We start from the raw sequence: 26512 nt of genomic DNA, 5'->3' as shown, positions 1-26512 counted from the left end.
CTTTTGCCTTTATTAATGATGCTGCAGTGATCTTCCTTGTACTGACACATTTATCTGTATCTGACTGCTTCCTCTGGATACGTTTCTAAAAGTTGCAAAATCCTGAGTCAGAGGGTATGAATATATGGAAACGCTCTCAGTTGACATGCTGCGTCCATGTCAATCATGGTACTTCAGAATTCCCCTCCCTCTGCTTCTACACTTTGCCTGGACAGTGCAATTATGGTATTGTATTAATCAGCCCCTAACCCGTTTTTAGGACTTGGCTTCAAAACTAGCTCTACAGGGGACTTCCCTGGTGGTCCATTGGTTAAGAATCTGCCTTGCAATGCAGGGCATGCAGGTTTGATTCCTGGTCAGGGAACTAAGATCCCACATGCTGCAGAGCACCTAAGCCCTCACCCCCACGCCACAAGAGAAACCTGCTCACAGTAACAAAAGATCCTGAGTGCCACAACTAAGACCAGTCTCAGCCAAATAAATGTTTAAAATGGGTAACTACATATTTTCCATACATCTGTGTGTGCCCATGTTCATCCTCATGTGTATTTATATTTAATGCAATACTTCATTTATTAAATATTTGATCCTCCACTGTGTGACAGATCTGTATAAATATGTCTGGAAGTGTGTATACAATGACCATGTATCTGGATGAGACATTCATTCACTTACTTCACATGTATTTAATAAGCACTCTTTTATCTACTGGGCTTTTCTGATAGCTCAGTTGGTAAAGAATCTGCCTGCAATGCAGGAGACCCCGGTTTGATTCCTGGGTTGGGAAGATCTGCTGGAGAAAAGGATAGGCCACCCACTCCAGTATTCTTGGGCTTCCTTTGTGGCTCAGCTGGTAAAGAATCTGCCTGCCATGTGGGAGACCTGGGTTCGATCCCTGGGTTGGGAAGGGAAAGGCTACCCACTCCAGTATTCTGACCTGGAGAATTCCATAGACTGTACAGTCCATGGGGTCGTAAAGAGTTGGACTCGACTGAGAGACTTTCACTTCACTTCTATGTACTTTCACTTCACTTCTATGTACTGGGCTTGCCAGATGGCGCTAGTGGTAAAAGAACCCGCCTGCCAATGCAGGAGACTTATATAAGAGACAAGTTCAATCCCTGGGTTGGGAAGATCCTCTGGAGGAGGACTGGCATGGCAAGCCACTCCAGTATTCTTGCCTGGAAACTCCCTTGGACAGAGGAGCCTGGTGGGCTACCGTCCATAGGGTAGCAAAGAGTTGGACGCAACTGAAGTGACTTAGCACATCCACATGCACTTTTATCCACTGGGGACACAGAATCAGTACCCTTAACAGAGCTCACAGTCATCTTAATGTTTCTTCTTAGTTTACTAAGAGCAGGTCAATAGAGTGCTTTCCAGATTTTTTCTTAAACAATCTGAATCATGCTGGGGCGGGTGGGGTGTAAAGCAGCTTATTTCTAAGGGACCCTTGATTTAAAAAACAAGTCTGAGGTTAAAAATAGAGGCAGAACCGGAATATACTCGGGGGAGGGCTTGTTTCTTTTGCTTATCTGTAGTGAGATAAAAAGTATCTCCAAATGGGCTGGCTTCCAACCTGGACACGTGTACACAAAGCACCTCATTCTAGGAGGGAGAGTGAATAAATTAAAGAGAGGTAATTTGCCCGTATTTATTTTCTCCAAGTGTGATGTAAAACTTTTCACACGTGCAGGAGCAGGCAACCACAACCACGTGGGGAAGCAGCCGTTTTTTGCAAATAAAAATGCTTCCCAGAAGTATGACAAATGCAAGACTAACAGGTGTAGCACAGAGACGAGGCGCGCATGTGGTTCTCATCAGCTGCCTCGCTCCTGTTTTAAATGTAGGGCTTCCTGTAACAAGGAGAAAAGTTATTTCTCTGAGGCTGCGGCTAATGATCCACTGAGCCTGCCTTTTTTACCCCTTCGCATTATCGTATATTTAACAAGCGCTTCCACGGAGAGAGCCGGCAATGAAAGAAGGCAGTGAGGGGGCGAGGGGCGGGGAGAGGCCCTTAGACTCGACATTTAACAGCTCTGGGTTTGACCCATATCTCTGGGTGATCTTGGGCCTCAGTTTCCTCCTTTGTAAGGGTGTTTGTTTTCCAGCACCACCATGCAAAGCAGGGTGGAAGGGTCTTTTAAAACAGTGATTCTCAACAGGGGTCGATTCTACCATCCAGGGGACCTCTGGCAGTGACTTGGGGACCTTTTTGGTCCCCTGCAGGAAAAGGGTGTTACTGGCATCTCGTGGGTAGAGACCAGGGATGCTGCCGAACGTCTTGCAACGCAACGGACAGGCCCTACAACAGATCCAGCCCCAAATGTTACTGGTGCCCAGGTTGAGAAACGCCGGGGTGGACACAGGTTTGCAACGTTGGTGTCAACTCATGCAGCTGGCCTCCGGGCTTTCCTAGCTGCGGTTGCAGCTCCTCCGTGAGACACTTTGCCGTCTTATGTTTTGGGGATCGTAGCCCGAGGCGCTGCAGACCCCGGACTCGCACCCACCCCCTCTGGAGGGGCGAGGGCGGCGCTGTCCCACAGCGCTTCTCAGTTGACACTTCAGCGCACAGAATTACAACGCGGACGTCTGCCTCCTGGCCTCCCCGAACGCAGAGGAGCTGGGAAGGACCCCGGGGTTCAGGAAACTTGGCAGCTTCTCCCGCCCGCGACTCCCGTCATCTTCGTCAGAATGGGGAAAGCTTTTCTGCCCTAGGAGTGGGGCCCTTCATCTGCCCTCTCCGCCCCGCTGCCCTGAGGGCGTCCGCCCAGAGCGCCAGGGTTCAAGGACTCTGCGCTCATCTAGCGTTTCCGTCGGAAACCTCCGGCCGCCACCCCCTCAACCTCCCGGCTTGGGTGGGGGCGGGGCCTCCAGGCGGCGGCCGTTGCCCCGCCCAACCGCCTCCCAACGGCTCCCTTGGCCAAGCGGCGGGGCGGAACAGAGGTGGGGCGACTGCGCCTGCGCGCGCATGCGTGGAGCCTAGGGGCGTGGTCTGCAAGTGGCCCCGCCCAGACTCGGCGTCTCTGCCCGCCCTATCTCCCAACCTCCTCAGCGTGGCGCCGACGCTGCGTGCGGCGCGGGTTACCCAGAGTGCTTCGCGCGGGGGTAGCTCACTGGAGTTTGGTTCTCGAGGCGGCGGCAGCAGCGGCGACGGCTCCGGCGGCTCCTCCTCCTCCTCTGGTGGTGGCGGCGCCCCGGGCCTGAGCCCCGGCCCCGGCTCACCTCTCCGTCACCCCGCGCGCCCCCTCTTTCCCCGGCGCCGCGGGGAACATGAGGCTCCGCTCCCGGAGGCCGGCGAGTGAGTGACCCCGGTCCCCCGCCTCAGCCTGCCCGCCCGCTGGCCCGGCCGCTCCCCCCCCGCCTCGCCCAGGCAATGACAGCGGCTCCGCCGTCTCCGCAGCAGATCAGGGACCGGCTGCTGCAGGCCATCGACCCCCAGAGCAACGTAAGTGCTCCTCACACAGGTCGAGGTGGAGGCCGCGTGGGCCCAGGACCCTCCCCCTCCCTAGTGTTCCTCGTCCACCGGGCTCCGAAGGACCCCCCGGACACCCAGCTGCCCCTGAGGGCCGCTGCCATCCCGGTCTCTCTTCCCCCGGGCCCGGGCCGGGGGCTGGTCGGGCAGCCCGGCAGCGCTCGGTACGTGAGGCCGAGGCTTTCGTGCGGCCTGGGCGAAGGGAGCAGATGGGAGCTGAGACTAGAGTTTTTCCCCCTCATCCTCTCTAATTCTACGACCCTTGCTGTTCCTGACGGAGCTCGCCCGCCTCGCCCTTACCGTAGGACCCGCGACCCCCGGGAAGCCCTCCCGGCGGGGGGGAGGGGAGGGGGAAAGGCTGTGATCAACTGGTGTCCGGGGTAGGACTCGGGGAACCCGTGCCGCCGGTGTCTCGGCCTTCTGGGTGATGAGGGAAGTCTTCTTTACCTTTCCTCCCGGCTGGAAGCACCTTCCTGGCTTCGGAGGGAGCCCCCCCGGCCTCCTTTACACCTAGCCGGGTGCCCAAGGCGCGTGGAGAGTCCCTTTCGGTTCTGAGAGTGGACTTGCCTTCGTTGGGTCTCTCTTGGGGTCGCTGCCGACGGAAGATGATCTTGTGGAGAGTGGGATTCTTCCTGTTATCTTTCTGGGCCTAAGTACTCTTTGCGTCTCAGACCAAGGCAGAGTCCCGCTTTTCGGTAGTGAATTAGAGGTGATTGTGTGCTCTCCCATTCCACCCAGAGCCCTCCTTCGTCTGCCCCCTACGTGGGGCCCTAGCCTGCTGGTTTGTGACCTAGACAGTCAGGGTTAACCCCAGGGTGTCGCTTTCTCAGGTGCTGCTCCACCGAGGCTGCTGTTTGTGGAGGGATCTCCCCTGCCCCCCACCGTGTGTGTTGGGAAAGACTCATCGTATTCTCATATTTTCTCTGAGTGGTTGTCCGTGATAGGGGTCATTTTCCCTTGTGGCCAGAGCAGGTTCAGCAATGGCAAGATGCTGTAGCATCCAGGTATGAAGTGAGCCCCTGCATTTCCTGGGAGACCAGGAAGTGGCCATTGAAACCACTTTTTAATGTGCTGGGGATGGAAGAAATAAACCATCTTCGGCTTGGCCAGGTAACTTAGGTTTCTGTCACTGTGGGGACTTTTGCTTTTCCTTTATGTGAGTTTTATTGACTACTTTTAGCAGTAGGTTTTAGCCAGCACTCTGGGAATAATTCATGGTTGGATTGTACAAATTTAATAGAAAGAGAGGAGTTGTGATCTTTGTAAGACTGATTTCTGTATCATAAGTAATTCTGTCATTCCTGGTCTTCAGGCCCCATGAAGATAGGCTTGGTGGTATTTGTCTTTAACAAATGTTGTATACATTTTTGTTATGACTTTGGGGGTGGAGTAGGCACAAGCTATATAAAACCTTGCAGAATTTTTGCAGTAACTGGTGCTGCAGCAATTCCCAAGACTGAAAAATTAGAGGATAAAACAAGTGAAATGAAAAATGTAGCCTTGGTGACTTTCACCTCAGAGTGTAATTTCTTGAGTTCCATGTGCTTGTTTGCCTTCCAGAGATTCTGAATGGTTGCTGAGATATTAGCACTGATCCTAATACCACCTAGGAGAGCTTTGGGACCTGGAGGCGCTTTAACAGGCAGTCACCATGTTGTAGATTAGGTGGGGTGGTGACCTCAGGGGTTCTAGTGTTTTGTAAGACTCTAAAGCGTTCCTAGGAGAACAGGAGGAAGAGGGACCAAGCCCATGGTTGTGTTACGTATTATGGAGTGCACATTTCACGTGGCTTATCTGGGATGACTTAGAGTCTTACTGATGTAGTGAACGAAATCGGGGTATTGTCTCTGAATATGAGCGATGAGAAAGTGCCTCCTTTAAATGCTGCTGTTGTCAGTGATGTTCTTGAGTATTGTTACAAGCCATTTGACAGGAGTGTGGCTTGGAGCAAACTCCACAGAGAAAAACTCAGAGCCGTGGAGGAATAGGTTGCTGGCAGAGATGCTGTGACCATATTTCTGCAGTTTCTCTTGATTGAACTGGGCTCAGGTGAGAGCTAGGTGGCTTCATCAAGGCATTGCCAGCACACAGCTGCTCTTCTCTGCCTTACCCGAGCAGGAACTCCACTTCTGCATAGTTAGTTGACACATATTTAAGATGCTCCTGGAAAATAAAAATGGGGACAGCGTTGAAGAGCCAACACTAAAATTAAACCTCTTCTGAGAGAAGCTACAGAGAATTGTGTCATTAATGCTTACCTTCATGGGCATGCAATTTTGATAACAGACTTAACTTTTGCTTGAAAAGTCAACTCAGGCAGCTGACCTAATATCCACAAGTATCTAAAAAGTTAGGGAAGTAACAAAGTAACATTTTCTGATCATCTCCCTGACAAAGGGGGTTCTTAGGAGGAAAGTTCTTTGCTCTAAATTCTAGCCTGTGGAGTACTTGAATATCTATAGCATCAGGCTTTGATTTAATAATTTTTGCCATCTCAGTAATAAATTCTGTACACTCCTTTTCAGAAAGCAACTAAAAGTTTTTTGTAACAGTGGAAGCCTTACTCTTACCGTTGTATGGCAGCCCAAGGTGTTGAAAACCTTTCCGAAGTGCACTGTGTGCCTTTGTTAATCTTGTTTTGTTATGGATAAAGTTGATGAGGACTGTCTTCTTCCAGCCCAGAAATCAAGAGTCAGTCCACTCAAAGCATCAGCAAGTGATTGGGTTCCTCATCAGCAAGTGATTAGATTTCCATTTGTATTGGACACTCCTTATTTTGCCAGAGTTCAGGCTTTGTCTTCCAGACCAGAGGACAACCTTCAGGAGGAGTTTGTTTCTCTGTCTGCTCTGTCTAGAGCAGAAGTGATAGGCATACTTTCTAAGTGCTGGTTAAACTACTGAACCCTAGACTCCTTCTTGGGTTCTCCAGCAGGAAATCTCAGGACTACATTTCTTCCTCAGTATTCTGCAGACTTCAGGTGCCAAGGGGAGGTGACCAAGGGGCCTCTGCAGAGAGACACATGGAAAAGATCGTTTTCCCACGTAGGAATTGGAAGGTGAGGATACCAGTGAGCTTCTTGGGCTGTGGGTTCCTCATCTACAACCTGGGTCTGGGGACTGGTATATTTGCCCCATAAACTAGATCCAGGTTCAGATTCTGGACCTGGGCATCAGAGGCTAACATGAATTGTTGTTCTAGAAGTTTTGTCTTTTATTGCAGGATCTATTGTGTGAATTTTCTGAATAACAAATACTAACACACTTCTGCACAGAGATGTATGCTTTACCTGACTTTGTGCAGCACTTCAGCAGTCTCCTGCTTTCTTCTAACAGCCTGTAAAGGGACGTGGGGTGCATAGCCAATCTCCCCTTTCTGTGCGTGCAGAAGCCGGCACCATGACAGTAGGTGCTGTTTAGTGTCTTCCATGGCCTGGAGAGGACAAAATGCCTTTGTTTCCTACTCACTTAATGTGAGGTGACTGCCCTAAAGTTAGGGACTTACCCAGAGTTATTAAGTGATAATGCTTCCAACTTTAAATGTACTGTAGTGATCTCAAATGTGGAGAGATGACTTCAGAAGAGGCCATGAGGGCAGTGTTCTTGAGCTGGTAAGAAAAGATGTGGGCGTGTCTTCTCTCCCACACAGGTTTATAAGAGATTACAACTTGGGTTCGATTTACCTGTGATAGATCCAACAGGTTGATGACATTAGACAACCTGTCCCGGAAACATCTGAAGGTTTCTGTCAGGGGAACAGAATCCTGGGCCAGTCCACACTGTGATGTGGTAACTGCCAACTGATGTGGAACTTGTCATGAGTCTGGTGTTCCAGCTTTCTTTTTTGCTTCAAGATTACAGCACTTCTGGTGTTTTTATAAAACACCATTGATCCTGCAGAAAAGAGGAATCTTGTAAGTTCTGAAATGGAAGGCTGTTAGTTCCAATTCTCATTAATATATTAGAACATATAAAATCTAAACATGTGGACTCTTCCTGATCACACCGGTGGCCCAAATTCAGTAGCCTTCCTGTCTTTGCTCTTTCTATTGTGGCCAGGATGTGTGAGGCCAGCAGTGTGGCATTTTATGACTTTGGGCAGTGGACAGGTGACAGTGTTGGTTGTCAAGCAGGTGTAAGTCCTTGTTGTGACTCGCCCTCTTCCTCAGAAGAAGGTGGACTTTACTTTCTGTCTTCACGGAGGTCCTCAGAGGTGGCTCTCATCAGGGGATGTTGTCCTGGCTGCAGGTCACAGAGGCCTGGAAAACAGTTCAGGTCCGCTTAGGGGAGAGGCATTTGTCCTGATACAGGTATAAACAGGCACTGTGGTCACTTGGACTCACAACATCGCTTTGAGTGGTGGGCCATGCCCTCCAAGGGGCCAAGCTTGGCATTCTGTGAAGGAGGAGCTCTCTGCTCACTTTGCCTCAATTTGTCCATGTGTCTGTCTGCTCAGATGGAGTTCTGGTTTATCCAGCACTGATTTTAACCCATCGTAACCTCTCAGTGACTGCATCCAGTGGTCTCCTGCCACCCCTCCACTGTAAACAGCTTTCTGGAAGCTGGGGGCTCTGTCTCAGCAGAAGTCGTGCTTTTTCTATTTATTCCTGGTGGTGGCTGTCCTGAGTCTGCCTGGTGCCTGTGGGGCCCACTTAGCTGGTTGTCAGGTTGGGTGCCTGAGTTTGTGGCTCAGTGGCTGGCTGCGTAGGCAGTAGCATTTTCAGTCCGGCCTTGTGAGTGCCCACACTTAGAGCCCCCTTCTTCCACTGCTCCTTTTCATTCTCCGGACTGAGCAGGTATTGACACAGGGATTCCATGAATTGGAGAGCATTTCCTGCATAAGGAGGGCCTACCAGTATTCCGCATGCTGGATTTAAACATATACTCTGAATGCCAGTTCTTGGAAGGCAGTACACCTACATTTCAATCACCAACTTGACACACGCTGTTTATGGAGATACATGATAAAACTGGAAAAGGTGGCTCAACTGTTGAGTAAATATTTCTAGTGAGTGTTTACGGTGCTGGCCGTGGAGGATGCAGACCTGGGGATACCCAGCCACTACCCTGCCGGGACCTGGAGCATGCGTAGTGTGCACATGGATGGTCAGGGGTTGGGCAGCCTCACAGGGCTACAGCTCTTAGATCCAAATGGAACAATTCTTCATGCGTCTTATTCAGAGATGGTTCAGAATTCTTAAGAACATAAAATGACTTTGTAGAGTCGTTTTTTCCTCCATCATTTGTGTTTTCAGAAGGAAAAGGAAGTCATTTCTTGGTTTGTCTCTGACCTGAGGGGAATGGAGAGTTTGGAGGAATTACTGGCAAGTCATCGAACAGTTTACCCTCTCAGCAATGGGATAGGAAGAGGGCTGGTGAAGGGCCTGGAGGCTGGTTTACAGTACAGGTTTAGGTTGGCTCTGTGTGGCTTCTGGAGGCAAACTTAGGACTCAGAAGGCAGGAGTTCCTGGGAGGTAGGTGCTCCCTACCTCGGGGGAGCTCTTGATGATCATCAGAGCTGGCTCAAGAGTCCAGGGCCAGCATGCCAGGAGGGTGTCGGACAGGATTGGGCCCTTGCTCAAGACTCAGACTCTTGACCTGTGAGTTCCTGGAGGTTCTGTGATTATGTATGGAGCCTGTTAAAACGAAGGGTCATGTCAGATGATGTGCCCCGGCCAGGTGGGTGGGGTTAAAAGCCTTCAAATGCTTCTGGGACTGCAACAAAGTTTCTTGGATTCGTCCATTGGCAACTATAAAACGAAGAGCTCCCATTTACTAGCACTTACTGTGTGCCAGGGATGTGTAGTGTGCTTTGCATCCTGGGTAGTTCTCTGAACCACTCTTACACATGGATGCTCTGTCTTCATTTTAGGGAAGAGCAGAGGTTAAGTGATCTTTCCAGTGTCACAGAGGTGGATGTGGGAAAGCTCTGTGCCCAAACCCAGTGCTGGTTGGCTCAGAAGCCAGTGGGCCTAACAGCCTGTTACATAAGCAGTGCCCAGAATGAAAGTTGAAGTCCAGTGCATCTTCTGAGGTTTACCTTAAATGTGAAGTGTTTTTAAACGTTAAGCTTTGCCTTTCCATTTTCTTCCCAGTTCCTGCAACCTTTCCCCTCTAAAAATCTTCTTGCCTACTGGCTCCTAACCTTTTGGGGTATCAAGTTCCATTTTTATGATCAGAAACATTCAGGAACTTCTGCATGATGGCAGGTGTACTGTTTTGTTTTGAAAAAATTCAAGGACAGAAGCTACTCCTAATCCAGTAATGTTTTGAAGTAAAGGTATAGCTTGTCATCAAAACAGCATCTACGGAAGCTTGCAAGCCGACTTTACCTGTTTGTGTGTGGCACCTTGTATCGGACCCTTTGCGCTGCCTCTGGCCGGGGCCTCCTGTCATCCCTACTGCTCTCCCTTTTCTAGAAACCTTTCCTGCTTTAATCCAAGAAGGTCTCCTTCAGGCACCTAACAGAACTTAAAAATCCTACATTCCTGCTGAGACTAGATCCGTTCCCGTAGGATGGCAAGTTCCTTGGTAACAGAGCAAGAGTTATTCCCTAAGTATCCAGGAAGAACTTCTTCGGCGAGTGGGTGCTCAGATGCTTGGTGATGTTCCTGTGAAAGGGCTGGTCTTCAGAACCAGCGGTCAGCACTTACTGAGCAGGTACAGGATGCCAGCACTTTGCACATTTAATCTATACAGCAATACAGCAACCTGGTGAGGCAGGTACCAGTGTAGAAACTGGGGCTCGGTGGACACGCTGCTAGAAGGGATGGCGCTGGGGTTGGAACCTGCCCACCCAGTCCTCACCCACCTGCTGCTGCCTCCCACGTCACTCGGGAGAGGGCAGTGGATACAGGACAGGCACTCCGCTCTCCTGCCTAGATTTGGATCCTCAGGCTGGATTCTTCTGTACAGCATTTTTATGCTTGTTCAGGAGGAAAGTTGTACCTGAATACTCTGCTTTCTCTTGAATCGGCTGAGAAAAAGGTGTTTTTCACTTTTCGTTTCTTGGCTGGCATTTTTCACCCCTGACAGAGAAGGTGGCTCTTGATCTTAGATCCCTGTCTATCTGTGATCCCTGGAGACACTGATCAAATGCCACTCTTTGGCATTTGTTTGATCATTGACAAACCAAACCCTTTCGGACACCCCCCCCCCCCAAATTTCATTCTTCAGGGCCAGAAAGTGGGTGATGCTTTTTCCAGACCACACCTCATGGTAGGTCAGCCTGGTGGCTGCTATGGAGACTCTAGTCACTTGTCCACTGTGTGCAAAGTGATTTTGTAGGTGGCTGGCCCTAGTTCTGTGGTGGAGTCGGGAGAGTTACTGATGGAGAATTTGGCTGCATGTGACCATGGCTCACACCGAGAGGCCATTGGTGGCCTGGCTGTCCTCTTCCAGGTGCTGATGGCCCTGCTCTCCTGCTTGTACCTTCAGCTGCGCCCCCTACCCACACCCCGGTCACACTTGGCTCTGCAGAGCACCTGGCTTGCTAAGCTGGCCTTGGCTCTCCTGGCACACACCTGCGGGCTATGTTCCCCTTGTCCCTATGATGCCTTACTTGGATATTCCCCCTCCCCTATTCCAGCTTAGCTCTCTGGACCCCTCTGCCATCAGGTCCCTGGTCCAGCTTGGGGTGAGTAGTGGGCTGGTGGCCACAGGGTGATCCCCAACATAGCTACCTTCTTGAAAGCCATTTCCAGTGAACACGTCCCAGCTTTTTTTTTTTTTTTACCCCCTTGGTGTGCCTTGGCATCTGTGCCAGGCAGATAGTTGGCAAGCCAGCTTTTTAGTGCTGCGGGGGTGGGGGGGGGTGAGTGACACTGATGTGGAGGTATGCAAAATAGGAACAATGGTTTTATACCCTTTCTGCTAATTATTTCACATTGTTTCCTTCAAGCATTCAGTTAGATAGTTGCAGGCAAAGCACCTTTACTACTTCTGCATTGGCTTGTGTTGCACAGAGGCCTAGAAGTGGATCTCTTCTCAGGTGACACCCTGGCTTTACTTCATCTCTCTGTTTTGCTTTTTGTTGCCTTTGCACAGTGGGTATCGTCTCCCCAGCCCCTGTAACTTTGGGAATCACTGTTACCGACCATCATCCAGGGCAGAAGAGGAAGGTACTTCTTCCCCAGAAAGCTGAGCAGATGTTTCCTGGTGCTTTGATTGAATTTGTCTGGACTTTGATTGAATTAGCAGACTGTGTTGATTGGTTCACCCCTAAATCAGGACATGGTGTTATTCCACCCAGACTGACCCAGCGTAGAGGAGGTGCCCCCAAGAGACATTAGGGCACTGTTCATGGGAGAATAGGCTTGGTGTTACCTGGTAGTGACCCCTGGGTGATGCCTTTGAGGTGCTGAGATAGTCACCTCTTTAAACATTAAAATTTTGATATGATCACGCCTTCAAGTAGTTGGGTGTTGTGCTGGGCCTGGGATTGGGTCTAGGTGACAGAATGGACATAACTGAAATATTAGTTCTGGAGTAAGCAACGGGTGGTTTGCATGGCATCAGATGGCAGCATAGGGCTCTGAGTACCCCTCGTTCTGGCTGAACTGCAGACTCTGATTTGCCTGTAGTCACACTTGGGTTCCTTGTATTAGCGCAGGTGCTTGGTTGCAGCTTTTGACCCCATCCTGGGCTAAGGAGCCCTTTGGGAGTCCAGGAGAGCCTCAGCATGGCCCTGCTTATGCTCTGTTCCTGCACGCGCCGTCACCTCCCCTGGTGCTGCAGTAACTGCCTGGGTGAGGCTGGGGAGGAGGAGGCAGTGCCTGTGACCAAGCAGGAGCCGAGCCCTCCAGCCTCATGTTCTCTCAGGCTCAGAGCATGGATGGTTCCTGGGAGGTCTGGTCAGAGCTGATTGTTGTGCCCATTTTCTCTTAACTGTCCCCTTCCCCTGCTTAACAGAAGCTGGTACCTACTTGATTTTCAGAGTTTGGTTTCTTTCCCTTAGGTTAGCTGAGATCGGGTCAGGTGATCTTTCATGGCCCTTCATTTTCCCTTTCCTATGTGTCTGGGGAGCTCTGACAAGCACCCAAAGTTGGTGATGTCTACTCCCCCTTGGCTGGATGCTGGCAGCTGGGCAGTGGCAGATGTGGGCCACATGTTACGATTGAGGCGTGTCTGGGGGCAGAGAGGTTTGTGAATGGACATTTCACTTTCGCTTCTATTTTAAAGGAGCTTCTTATTCTTAAGCATTTAAAGTTCTCCCTTTGAAGGCTGGTCAGCAAGCCAAAGCTGCTGCTGCATGCAGGAGCCTCACTTCTCACCATCACCCTCCTGAGTGAGGTGAGCTCATCCTACATTTGTTTGTAACCTTTCTCCTTGCACCACCAAGTCAAAATACTATTAGGGATTAAAATTGGAGTGGGAGAACTGAGAGGGAAACTGTTCTGTTTTTTTGTCCTCGACACCACGTGCATATGTGTGTTATGTGGATAGACTTGTTCCACGTGGTGAGAAATGTAGCAGCTCTGGGATTTGAACTCTTGAAGAGCGGTCAAGGATGGATTCACTTTCAGATTGAAAACTCCTGAAGAATCACTCTGACTTGGCTTGGGGGTGGGAGAAAATGGTAGTCTCCAGAGGAAGTAGGGGAGGAGCTTGCAGAAGAAGCAGGGTCTGCTGTGTAGACAGAAGCAGCAGGTGTCCCTTGACTGCTGTAGCCCTCCCATGTGGCAGGGAAGAAACAGTGAGGCAGCGGTCTGGGCCGGGAGCTAGGGACTGTCTTTGGGTTACTGGTGAACCTGCTTGTCGGCCCCACTCAGAGTTAGGGGAGTAAGTGTCTGCCTTTCGCCCTGCGGATGATGCTCCTTTGTCAGGAGTATAATCGGCATGGTTTTCTGTCCTGTTGGTGGTGGGCTCCTCCAAGTCAGGAAATAGGAAGTGGCATCATCTGCTTTGTGAGATGAGCTGGCCTTGGGCATGAGGATGCATTACTGATGCTTGTCACTTGAGGCCGTCTCCCTGGGTCATTATGCTGTCCTTAGTGACACCGCAGGCTCAGTGCTGAATGCAGCTGCTTGGGAATGAAGGAAGCCTGAGGCCTGACGCTGAGTGGTTGCTGTGGTTGGCCCCCTGGACCATACTGCACTGGCCTTTCTGCTCTCTCCAGACCTCCTGCTCACTGTACCTCCTTGCCTTTGAATATTTGACTTTTCTTTGAGGACCCCTGTCTGGCCTTTAGGACTTTCCCCAGGTGTCTCACCATGGTTTCCAGTGAGCCCTGGGAGCTTGCAGGCCAGCCAGCTACTGACCTCGGCATGCTGTGCTGTTTGTTGGCGGTGCCACAATCCACTGCTCTGCTGGCTGCCTCCCTCAGTCGCCCCATTCCTGTGAATGGGATCTCTAGGGAGATGTAGGCTCTTCCCAGCCAGTCTCCTGCATCCAGATCTTGTCTCTGTGCCAGCCCCAGAGTTGAGTGTTCAAAAACAGACTGGGATGTTTCACTCTCTCTGTTGGGGCCATGTGGCTGACTGGGTAGTGTGGGAGCTCTGTAGGTGACATAGTGAAGAAGGTAGTCTTTCTCCAGGTGGAAAACTTGGGCTTTAGAGTTGGGCAGAACTGAGTTGGGATCGTGACTCTGCTGTTCACCATGTAGTTTTGGATCAAGTTAGGTTTGCAGCCTTAGTTTTCCTTGGAGGATGTCCAAGTGGGACATCCTCTACTGACAGTGGGATGTGGTCCCTGGCCTGAAGCATCCTGGGTCTTGATGGGTGGGTGGTAGCTGACAGTTCACAGACTTGTTGGTGGGCAGCTCACCCAGGTTCCATCCCTTGGTGGGTGTCCTTAGGATGCTTAGTGATTGAGGTCTAGCCAGTCATGGGGCTACATTTTTCCTGGCCAGTGATTGGTCCAGGGGGGAACCTATGACCGTTTGAAAGTTTTAATGCTTTGCTGGGGTACTTGGGGGAGACTTAAATGAGAAGGATGTCAACAGGTTGCTGCTAGGGTCTGCTGCATGAGGACAGCCTGCCCAGGAGTAAGACTGGCCCAGAGGGATGGGGAGGAATAAGTTGCTGGGGCTCAGTTGGCCCTAGGTGAGTTGGTGGCGTCTTTTCTTGGTGAAGTCCGTTTGTTTGACCTGATCTTTCTGTCACTTGCAGCCAAGAGAGTCAGCTGAGCACAGTGTGTCCTAGTCTCTGGCATCCTCTCTCCTGCCCTGCTCCAACCTCTCTCAACTGCTCATCCGCTCCTGACCTGCTGTTGCACCCCCACCTGGATAGTCTGCCCTCCATTCTCTTTCCTTCCTACCTGCTTCTGTGGGCTCAAGGTGCAACTTTCTTCCCACAAGGCCCTTGCCAGCTGTCCAAGGAGCACTGTCTTCTGTTCCTGGCATCCTGGTCTGATCTTGCACACCTTTAACCTGTCTGGTGTGCATGTGTCCCTTTCTGCTTTGGTCCCTTTCTTTCTGTTGCATAGAGTTCATTCTGTTAGGGCCGAAGACCAGTTTACTGTGGGTCCATCTCTGATTTCAGGCCGTGGATGAGCACGTGCATTGCCTAATCTGGCAGCACCAAGCTGGGTTCAGGGTGGCGAGAGTTCAGGTTTGGTGGGGACTGGGCAGAGCAGCTGCTTGGCTCACAAGCATTGGGGTTGGGACGGCTGGTTCCCCGAAGGACGGCCCTATCCTGTGATGACTGGCCCTCTCCAGACCTCAGCCCTTTGGGGTCCTCCTGTGGTGCGTCGGTTCCCTTCGAGCCATAGTGGCATGGTCAGCACGCAGGCATTGAGCGTGTCTTGTGTGTGTCACTCAGTTTTAGGGAGGCTGGAAACAGGACAGGCGGGGAGGTGGGCAGCTTTGCAGCACTTGCCTAGCCTGCTCTGTGGTGTGATGATCCCTCAGTCCCAGGCTCCCGCCATGCCAGGAGTGCACATACCTCCTCCCTCCTTCGGACTCCCCCTGGAAGGGGGTTCTGAACGCTGAGCCCCTGCCGTGCTGGGAGAGCAGTGGCTCCAGGTCCTCCTCAGTTGCTTCTGCCTGAGTGGCCTCAGGTGAATCGCCCAAAGCCTCTGGGCCTCAGTCTCTCTACCTGTGATATGTGGCTGTTGGTGCCATCACCTGGTGGTGTTGTCCTGAGGGGTTGAGCGTGTTAGGTGCCTGGTGCAATGTCTGACTTGGGCTTAGTCACCTAGAGGAGGGCGGGAGCTGCTGCTGTTTCTCTTAAAGATGAGGAAAAGAGTGAGGGAGCCTGTCCTTACCTGAGGCCTTGCAGCTGGAAGGAGCAGAGAGCGGATTTTTAATACTGTTAGTGGGTAATAGACCTGCAGGTGGAGTTCAGCCTGGTGGGAATCTCATTCAGTCTAGTAAGCAACCCTGCTTATTAATAAATCCAAGTGTTCAGTGTCTTTTGATGTCATCTTTGTAAGGATTATATCTTTGTAAGGACTTTATCTTTGGACTGTAACAGAAGCAGGACAGTAGCAACTCATTGTACACTCACTCTGTGATAGGTAGTATCCCATTTAACAGATGAGACTCAGGCTTAGCCAGGGTAAGTAGCTGGCCACCGCACAACTGACCTCAGCCTTTCTTTTTCCCGGAGGCCACTGTGCCCACTGCAAGGAGGGGAGGCGACAGCGAGAATCCTTGCGGAGCTCTTTCCTTCCTGGCAGAGCACTGGTGCTGATGGAGATGGTCTCTGCCCACCAGTCCCGTGTGGCAACCCCAGCCACGTGTGGCTCGGGAGCACCTGCCTGACATGGGTGGTACCACCAAGGAACTCGCTTTAAAATTTGTTTAATTTTAATGCCTACCTCAATTGGTGTGCTTCTGGGCCTCATCCCTTGTGTTTTGGGTAAGAACTGAGGCCTTTGTTGTGTTTGTCCACATGGGGCATGGGGTAGCATGGGGGTGCAGAGCACAGCCCCCTTCCCCTCCTAGCAACCCTCAAGTCCTGACTCCTCCCCTGTCACACCCCCTGGTTTTTCTGGTATCTCTGAGCCCTGTTAGCGCCATTCCTGAGGTCTTGTCTTTTGGAGAAGAAAGCCTTCTTTCCTTTTCTTAAATACAGGTTGATGGGTGCAAAATTGTCTGAGCCTCCCTACAAATGAAAAAGATGAACAGATGGGCAGATAGAAGGAAAGAAAAGTATTTCATATGCAGGGGTTTTGGAGTTAGACCTGGGTTCAAATCTGTATAGCTCTGTTTCTGAGATGCTTGTCTTTAGACAAATCACAGCAGATATTGCGGACAGTCTGTCAGACTTTGTGTCCTCTGATAAAGTGAGGACAGGCCCTACCCTACCAAAGGGTAAATAACGCCCAAAGGGAAGTCACTGTGTACATAAGAGACACTGAACACATGCAAGTACATCCCCCTCCCTGCTTTTCTTGAGGGGTGGGGATGGGGCCAGTTTTCCTCCTGGATGAGTTTGTAGATATTTAACTTTGGTTTTCACAGATGGTATTTTTTCCCAAAGATAGTCTTCGTTTTAGTGTGAGCAGTTACCAGACAACATTGCATAATTTTGCACATTTCTGAAAGCTCCCTGGGGGGAAGTAGGAAGAAATTGATTGTAGAACAAAATCTCAGGCTTGTAGATGGAAAGACACTTCTTTAGAAGTGCTTGGGATGGAACTCCCAACCGGACTTACCACTTGCCTGAACTTCTTTGAATCCCTCTATATTGCAGTGCAGACCAGGGGAGGGAAGGGATCAAAATGCAGATTTCTGTGTGTGTAAAATCGCCTTTACGAAGCAGGATTCTTTCAATGTGGAGAACTTACTCAGAGCTAACAATCACAACCTCCCAGAAACATCACCAGATAGGGAAATATTGATGTGAGGAATAATTGAAAAATATATACCTTATACTCAAATATGTAGGTGAAATGGCATTGGCAGGTAATCGAGACTGGGCGTTAAACTGTCCTGTTGCTATTTTATATCTCCTACTCTTTTCCCCCTCATCCCACCCAACCTCACTGGCAGGACCCAGGAGAGCTTCGTACTTCATACTTCTTCCCTTTTGAGAAATACTTATGTGGCAGGAGGTGTAGCTTTGGTCATGTCCTTTGATCTAGACATTTTTTAACTCTTGGAAATTTATTTACAGATACATGATCATTTTTAATAACAATGTTAGTGAATACATTTATCTAATATTAATTGTTCATATCGTTAATTAAATGGCGTGGGACAGGCTTAGGAAACATGGTGCATCCACTGAGTCAGATAGCGTAGAGCTGTGAAGATTGATCCTGAAGACTGCAGAAGAATGGACAAGCTTTGCCATAATGAAGAAAAGGAGCTTTTTTTTTTTTTTTTGGTCAGCATCGCACAACTAGGAAAGGCACAAAAACTAGACCTTAGGATAAAATGGGAGGCATTTGTATTGGGGCAGTAGGAATGGTTTTTGTTTTTGCTTTTCCTATGCTCTGTTGTTTTTTCAATTAAACAGTAAGAAAAAGAAAAGAAAGAAAGAAAAAGTAGATTGATTTAGCCTGAAGAGCGCTCGAACTATTGAGAGCAATCAAGATGTGGAGTGGATCATGGGGCCTCTGTGTACTGCAACCAGCGGAGAGAAGAGGGTTATTTTCTCTTGTGCTTTTTTGGGAGATTCGGAACAGGAGTGTGCAACTTCTTACCCCAGTGAAGTCCACCTGTCATGCTTCTCATGCTCTCAGAGCACAGGAGTCCAGCCCACCAGGACAGAGAGGGTGTGTATGAAGTGTTCCTCAGTGCAGTCAGCGCCGCTGTAGCTGTGGCTCTGTTCAGGCCCTGGGGTCATCTGCGCTCCCTGCTTTTCTTACCTTAATGCACCCAATCCATCTGTAAGTCCTTCGCATGACTTTGGTGACTCTACTACCAAAATGTATATTCTCCTTTCATCATCTTTTCTCCGTCTTGCCCCTTCCAAACTGATATCAGATCTCACCATTGGCTTAAGATCCTCTGTGATTAGAACAGGCATCCCCTCTCCTTATTGTCATGAAGAACTGTTGCTTTCAAATTGTGGTGCTGGAGAAGACTCTTGAGAGTCCCTTGGACAGCAGGGAGATCAAACCAGTCAACACTGAATTTGAGTGGAAGGACTGATGCTGAAGCATCAATACTTTGGCTACTTGATGCAAACAGCCGACTCCTTGAAAAAGACCCTGATTCTGGGAAACATTGCAGGCTGAAGGAGAAGGGGGCGACAGAGGGTGAGATGGTTAGATAGCATCACCAACTCAATGGACATGAATCTAAGCAAACTCCAGGAGATAGTGAAGGACAGGGTAGCCTGGTATGCTGCAGTCCAGGGAGTTGCACAGTGTTGGACATGACTTAGCGACTGAACAATAACAGTGACAGGTACTGTATGACTTGGCCCCTTCTTTCCTTTCTCGTCTCATTTATACTTCCCTCTCCCTCATTCATGGCTGTGTAGGTCCCCTCCCTAGATGTTACCTCAGATTCCTTCAGGCTTCTCTCGGCCAACCTTTGTAAAGAGCTCCCTCCCCTCCCTGCTGTCACACTGCCTGCCTACAGACTCTTGTCAGTTCACAGCACACATAGGAAATAGGGTGTCCAGGCAGGGCACTGGGAAACTGGAGCTGGGAATGGGGGGACGAGCAGTTCATTCCTTCAGTATAGTTTTGAGAAAAATAAAGTGTAAAGTGTTAGGGGATGTGCTAAATACTGAACTTTATTGACTCTCCCAGTGACATTATTGATGTTCCTAAAAGGGAGCACTGTGTCCTTGAACACAACTTTTATATGTTAGCTGGGTTTTTTTTGTTTTTCCTTGACACTGATAATCACCATGGAGAAGTTCAGTTTGCTTGCAGAGATGATAAAACTTAGAACCATTTTTTAAGTACACCATAATTTATAAGAGGTAGCATCTAAAGAATGCAGGCTCTTTCCTCTTTTCATTTATTTGTAATGCTGAATTATAGTAATGCAAATGGATTTTAGTTTCATTCAGGGTTTATTTTAAGCACTTTGAAGTAATAGAGAACTCTAACTTACTCTGTGTGGTGTGCTTATACATGTTTGACAGCTGGCTTTCCAGGAAAAATGCCGTATATGTACATACATGATTATACTGATGGAAAGGATGGGTAGCAGACAATGTACAAGTAATCACGAAACAACACTTTATTTTGTAGCCAGTTGTTTCTTTCATACTGCTTTCCTTTTTTTTGTTGTTGAAGTTTTGTATCTATAGTCAACTTATGAGTTTAATTTTGACATGAACATTGACTGATAATTGTTATGTTAGTAAGTGAAGTAATATCTTTGCAAAATCAGATAATAGTTTTCAAATACTGGAAGAATATTTCCTCAGTTGTTTGTGCTATTCCTATTGGCATGGCACACTTTGAAGTTTAATCTGCATAATCAGTATTTTCTTAAGTCTAAATCCCAGGGGCTGGCGAGCTCTTTCTGGACCAGATAGTAAATATTTTCAGTTCAGCTTTGTAGCTCATACTGTCTCTGTCACAGCTCCACCTTTATGCATACCACAGAAGCAGCCATAGATAATTTGTAAACAAACGAATATGGCTGTTTTCCAGTAAAACTTTATTTACATGGTTGATTTTATGTTATGTGAATTTTACCTCGATAAAAAAATGTATAAAATGAAACTTTTAAAACTCTTTACGAAATTGGTCTGGATACGGCCCAGGACTTTACAGAGGCCACCAACCTGAGGATAAATCAGGCCCTGATTTGTAGTGTTTGCCAGTTTCCATGGTATAAATACTTTGACTGTGTCTGATTTCAAGCTACTAGCATGATGTCACCAAATGTGAAGTTGGGAAGACATGCTGCAGTAGTAGACATGGCCAAGATACGGTAGTCATGAACAAGCTTGAAAACCCAAATAACAATGGCTGTGCTCAGTCGTGTCCAACTCTTTGCTGCCTCATGGACTGTAGCCCGCCAGGCTCCTCTGTCCGTAGAATTCCCCAGGCAAGAATACTGGAGTGGAGTGCCATTTCCTTCTCCAGGGGATCTTCCCAGCTCAAGGATCTAACCCGCATCTCCTACATTGGCAGGTGGATTCCTTACCACTAGCGCCACCTAGGAAGCCCCAAATAATAGTAACTGTGGGGAAAAGAGTATTACATCACCTTTGTTTTCAAATTTAAAAAATTGTTACACTTAAAAAAATTGAGGTATAGTTAGTTTATGGTATTGTTAGTTTCAAGTGTACAGCAAAGTGATTTAGTTATATATATATTCAATTTTACACACACACACACATACATCCCTTTTCAGATTCCTTTCCACTATAGATTATTACAGGATACTGAGTATAGTTCCCTATGCCATACAGTAGGTTCTTGCTGCTTGCCTATTTTATGTCACAGTGTATATGAATCCCAAACTCTAATTTATCCCTCCTCTTTTCCCCTTTGGTAACTGTAAGTTTGTTTTCTATGTCTGTGAATTGTTTTTATTATGTAAATAAATTCATTTGCATCACTTTTTAGATTCCACATATAAGGGATATCATATGATATTTGTCTCTTTTAGCCATGTTAACGCTGAATCACTTTGCTGAATACCTGAAACTAACACATTATAAATCAACTAGACATCAATTTTTTAAAAAAAGCCATCCAAATGAAGATATCCTTTGAGAAGTAAAAGGAAATGCTAAAGTAAATTATATTACAAATTTTTTTAACCATAAATGGTTTATTAAGAAGCAATAAAGATTCCACTTAAAAGCTAGTCTTAATAAAATTCTAAAACTTTGTTTAAAAAATGTTAAATCCAGGACATGTGCTATAAAACAGATAGGAACTCAAGTGATCTAGGATAGCAGTCACCCCAGACCCCAGGAATACGGCAGCAGAAGTAACACAGAGGTGGCATTCATCCTTGCTGATATGTTTTCACCAGAATGTTTGTCAGAGGAGCTCTGAACTCATTCCTACCTACTCCCTTAGACGCTGTCTCTGTTATGCATGTTGGTGCCTTTGTTTTTCAGGAACTAGAAACATAAAGCTTACAAGCACCAACTTGAGCCACACTGCCTGGACTTGATCTGGCTCTGTGACTGTGTGGCCTTGGGCGACTTACCTAACATCTTGGAGTTTCACTGTGCTTATGCAGATGAGAGGTAGTAGTAATACCTATCTCCCAGGGTTGTTTTCAGGATTCACTGAGTTGATACACGTCGTGTCCACCTGACACTGAGCATAAGTAGAGGTGATTTGTGAGTTGGGTAGAGCTCAAGCATTGTGACATCTCCTAGTACAGTATTTTTAAAACTTTAATTAGCCACAAAAATACAAATGGAGGTTTCCTACAAAAATCCAGCTATGTGACTTTTCTAGAAAATTTAGAATGCTGCCAGGCAGGAGATAACTGCCTGCCCACAGCAGCCTTCAGCCGGCAGTCCAAACCACTCCCTTATCATAGCGTTTCTTTAAAAAATTACTTATTTTATTTTTGGTTGTGCTGGGTCTTCATTGTAGTGCACAGGCTTCTCACTGCAGTGGCTTCTCTTGTTGCGGAGCACGGGCTCTGTACACACAGGCTTCGGTAGTTGTGGCACATGGGCTTAGTTGTTCTAAGGCATGTAGAATCTTCCTGGACCAGGAATTGAACCCATGTCCCCTGCGTTGGCAGACGGAGTCTCATCCACTGTACCCCAAGTGATTGATCATTGCATGTTTTAACAGTGGCTGTGTGTAACAGCTGGCTCCCAAGGTTCCTGAGTGCTGGCTGGCGTGAGCTGAATGCAGCACACTCTGGGGTTGAGACCCTCCCCTTGTCCTGCTTGGATCTGGGCTGCAGGCTTCAGGCTCCTTGTCCAAGATGGCATCGGTGCCTTTGCAGCTGACTCCTGGGATGATTCTCTTGGTTGGAGTGTCTTGGAGGCCAGCTATTCTGAAGATGGTTTGGGGCCAGCATTTTGCTACAGACCCTTTGCTGCCCCGGGTTCTCTCTGGGACTCCAGGCTGAGGTGACCATCTCTCCTGGCCCAGGGCTTGGGAGGAAGCCTTCCTCTGGTATGTCGCGTTGGTGATTTTCTTCATAGCTTTGCATACAGTCACTTTGTCCTGTTTCCTTGTCAGTCTTCTTTCTTCCCTGCCATGAATGTAAGTCCCTCCAGCTCTCCCTGCTCCCTGAGTTCCTCCTCAGCACAAACACATTTTGATTTTCCTGGTAAATACTTAGCCACTGAATGAATTCTGGTGTCTTCTCTCTGTGAGCTGCAGCTGTTTTTCAGTGTGCAGCCTGAATGGTTTTGGCGCCCACGTCCAAGGTTTTCCTGATGTTGGAGACAGCCATTCCCTCTCTGTGTGCAGGGCACCTTTCTCCTTAGAAGTGACAACTCTGTCTTCTGGCCCTGTTCTCCTGGCAGATCTCAGTCACTCTTGATAATCTCACCACTGAGCTGTAAAAATTGCTCTAGGTTTCAGCAAGACTAATGCCATGTTTGCTTCTATCTCAGCCGACCTCCCCAGGTATAGGGACAGTCCTGTTGATCCTCACCTGTCTTCTCAGCAGCCTCGGAGTTGGGCGGTGGTGGTGGGGCAGAGCAGCCTTAGTGCCGGTCCTCGAGGGTTGTGTGCACTGGGTGCTCTCTGCCTTCCTGCTGGTGGAGTCATGGAGTAGATGACAAAGGCAGGATAAGATAACAGCCCTGACATCTGAGTCCAGTCTGCCAGACAGCTGGGCCTGCCTCTTCAGGACCCCGTGCAGGGTACAACAGATTTGGCTCTGCTTTCTTCCGCCTCTTTGTAGTGGGGTCATTGCATTGCCCAAGGTGAGAGTGAAAACCAGTTGAGGCAGTACCAGTTGCCATAAAAGTATTTGGACCCCTAGGGCAGAGTTGAACACCTGAATTTATTTCTGAGGGAAAAATGAGATAAGGAAGTTGTGAAGATGATCTTTACAACATTGGTTGCAGTAGGAGAACCCAGAAGGAGTTGGGATGCCCAGCAGAGGAGAAAAGTCAAGGAAATTATGATGCATTAATGGGACGTTTAGCTGTTAAGATCATTATGAAGCGTATGTAGCAACAGGAAGAAGTGTTCAATGAAGAAAAGAAAAACCAGCTATCTGTGATGCGGTTTCAACTATATAATTGTTGCAGACACTGGATAAGAGCAGGAAAGTCACCCAGAGAAACATTGCCATGGCTCAGGCTGGTTGGGGCTTGAGGGGCTAAGGCAGAACTTGGCCTCTGAGGTCAGACCTGAGCCATGATGTTGTCATCTGCCTCCTGGGGCTGTTGGGGTTCAAGAATGATGAAGGTGGTGGCCTAGAAGATGCTCTCAGAGGAAAGGAAGACCAGAGTGGGTGGAGGAAAACTCCAGAACTGAGGGTGAGGAGCTTGGGCACATCAAGCCTCAGGTCCTCATCATGGAGCCTAGTCAGTCTGGGTAAAAAGTTATGGGGCTGGAAAAAAAAAAAAAGTTATGGGGCTGGATATAGGCATGCTCAGACAAAGCCACTGTCACAAGTTGGCTAGGAGGTGAGCTCAGGTCCACCGTACCAGGGTTGAAATCAGGATCCAAAGAAGACATGCCTTAGATGTGGAGAAAAGATAGCCTCTTCAGTAAGTGGTGCTGGGAAAACTGGACAGCTCCATGTAAAAGAATGAAACTAGAACACCTTCTTACACCATACACAAAAATAAACTCAATGGATTAAAGAGTTAAATGAAAGGCCAGAAACTATAAAGCTCTTAGAGGAATACATAGGCAATACACTACTTGACATAAATCACAGCAAAAACCCACCTCCTAGAATAATGGAAATAAACACAAAAATAAACAAGTGGGACCTAATTAAACTTAAAAGCTTTTGCACAGCAAAGGAAACTATAAACAAGGTGAAAAGACAACCCTGAGAATGGGGGGAAATAATAGCAGATGAAACAACTGACACAGGATTAATTTCCAAAATGCACAAGTAGCTCATACAACTCAATACCAGAAAAACAAACAACCCAGTCAAAAAATGAGCAGAAAACCTAAATGACAATTTCTCCAAAGAAGATGTACAGATGGCTAATAAACACATGAAAAGATGCTCAGTATCACTCATTATTAGAGAAATGCACATCAAAACTACAGTGAGGTATTGCCTCATACTAGTCAGAATGACCATCATCAAACAAATGCTGGAGAGGGTGTAGAGAAAAGGATAAGGATACCTTCTTGCCTTGTTGGTGGGAATGTAAATTGATACAGCCAGTACTGAGATTCCTTAAAAAAGTAGGAATAAAACTACCATATGACACAACAATCCCACTACTGGGCATATATCCTAAGGAAACCATATTTGAAAATGACACATGTACCCCAGTATTTATCCCAGCACTATTTACAATAACTAGGACATGGAAGCAACCCAAGATGTCTATCGACAGATGAATGGATAAAGAAGCTGTGGCCCATACATTACTCGGCCATAAAAAGGAATGCATTTGGGTCAATTCTAATGAGGTGGATGAACCTGGAGCCTATTATACAGAGTGGAGTAAGTAAGAAAGAGAAAAACAAGTAATATTGTCTATTAATGCATATATATGGAATCTAGAAATATGGTACTGATGAACCTAATTGCAGGGCAGCAGTGGAAATGCAGAACAGACTTGTGGACACATGGCGGGAAGGAGAGGGTGGGGCGAATTGGGAGAGCAGCATTGAAACATACACACTACCGTATGTAAAACAGATAGCCAGTGGGAACTTGCTGTGTGACGCAGGGAGCTAAACCCAGTGGTCTGTGACAACCTAGAGGAGTGGAATGGAGTGGAAGTGGGAGGGAGGTTTGAGAGGGAGGGGACATATGTATACCTGTGGCTGATTCATGTTGATGGATGGCAGAAACCAACACAGTATTGTATAGCATTTATCCTTCAATTAAAAATAAATATATTTTTTAAAAAGACATGCCTAATGGGGCTAGTGTGAGTGGGTTTATTTGGAGGTGAGAGAAAGGGAGGTTTGCCTGCACTAAGGGTCCTAGCCTACTTCTGAGGGTGGCGAACAGTGGAGTCAGCCAGTGGTCCTTAGAAAGCCTCATTACCTGTCAGATGCAGAAGTGCCGCTAAGTGCATCCAGAGGTGAGGCCTGGGCCCCAGATGCAGCTGTGGAGCTGCCTGGGGGTGGGACTGCTCAGGCAGTGGAGAAGTGCGGTGAGAAGGAAAGGGTCTGAAACTGTGCCTTGAAGAGCTCCGAGAGGAGGATGTAGAGGGCTTGAATGTAGAGGGATGTCAGGATCTGCCCAGGGTCCAAGAGATGAGGCAAGGCAGGGCTGAAAGGTCCTCGGCTTTGGTGAAAACTTGCCTGGGCAGAGCATTTTTGGTGCATTGATAGCCTGCATGCTCAATCATGTCCGACTCTTTGCGACCCAATGGACTATAGCCTGCCAAGCTCCTCTGTCCATGGGATTCTCCAGGCAAGAATACTGGAGTGGGTTGCCTTGGCCTCCTCCAGGGGATCTTCCTGACCTGGGGACTGAACCTGCATCTCTTCAGTCTCCTGCATTGGCAGGCAGGTTCTTTACCACTAGTGCCACCTGGGAAGCCCAAGTAGAGCTCTCTCTTAATTTCCTTTTCAGTGTTAATGTAAATTTGAGTGAAAACTTGTGCTGTTTCCTCAACTAGTTGCCATGGTCAGTTATGTTTGGTATCCACCTGTAATGGTGGCTACAGAAAAGGGAAGAAATAAACTTTTTTTAAAAGTTTTTAAAAATTAGTTTAAAATAGAAAATAATAATAGAAAAATTATATACGGAGGGAAATACAGTAAAAAGCAAAGTCTTCTGTGTTCCCAGTTCTCCTCAGTGTTCTTCACCTGGTACATTTAAAGCAGGGAAGAGCTGTTGTGGCGCTTCTCCTGGAACTGGCTCCCACCTTGCCTTGGATGCCTGGTGACCAGGATGTCATGTCTCGCTGCAGGGGTGTTCTCTGACATTCAGCCATGGGGCTGGCTCTCATCCTCGGGATCAGTTTTGCCCCCTTTCACCTGTGGGATGCGGGTGGTTTGGGGTGAAGCAGACGGTGCTGATGGGGTCCACACCAGCCCAGTGGGGACGACTGTTGAGTGGTCAGGCTTTCCTGAGGGTCT

The 26512-nt window shown here is 48.2% G+C and overlaps 1 protein-coding gene across 1 annotated transcript in view; it reads left to right on the top strand.

Moving 5' to 3' along the window:
* The first annotated feature begins 3077 nt into the window (after positions 1-3077).
* MED26 (mediator complex subunit 26) overlaps positions 3078-26512 on the top strand; it is a 40235-nt gene continuing 16800 nt past the window's right edge. The window contains exon 1 of the mRNA XM_043467209.1: positions 3078-3448. Coding sequence (XP_043323144.1) covers positions 3377-3448 — 72 coding nt within the window. The 5' untranslated portion in view covers positions 3078-3376. The remainder of the gene's footprint in view (positions 3449-26512) is intronic.

The sequence above is a fragment of the Cervus canadensis genome, chromosome 4 (genome assembly GCF_019320065.1).
Source record: "Cervus canadensis isolate Bull #8, Minnesota chromosome 4, ASM1932006v1, whole genome shotgun sequence".
NCBI classification, from domain to species: Eukaryota; Metazoa; Chordata; class Mammalia; order Artiodactyla; family Cervidae; genus Cervus; species Cervus canadensis.
The sequence above is the reverse complement of the archived record's forward strand: the minus strand, read 5'-3'. Positions and strand labels throughout refer to the sequence as shown.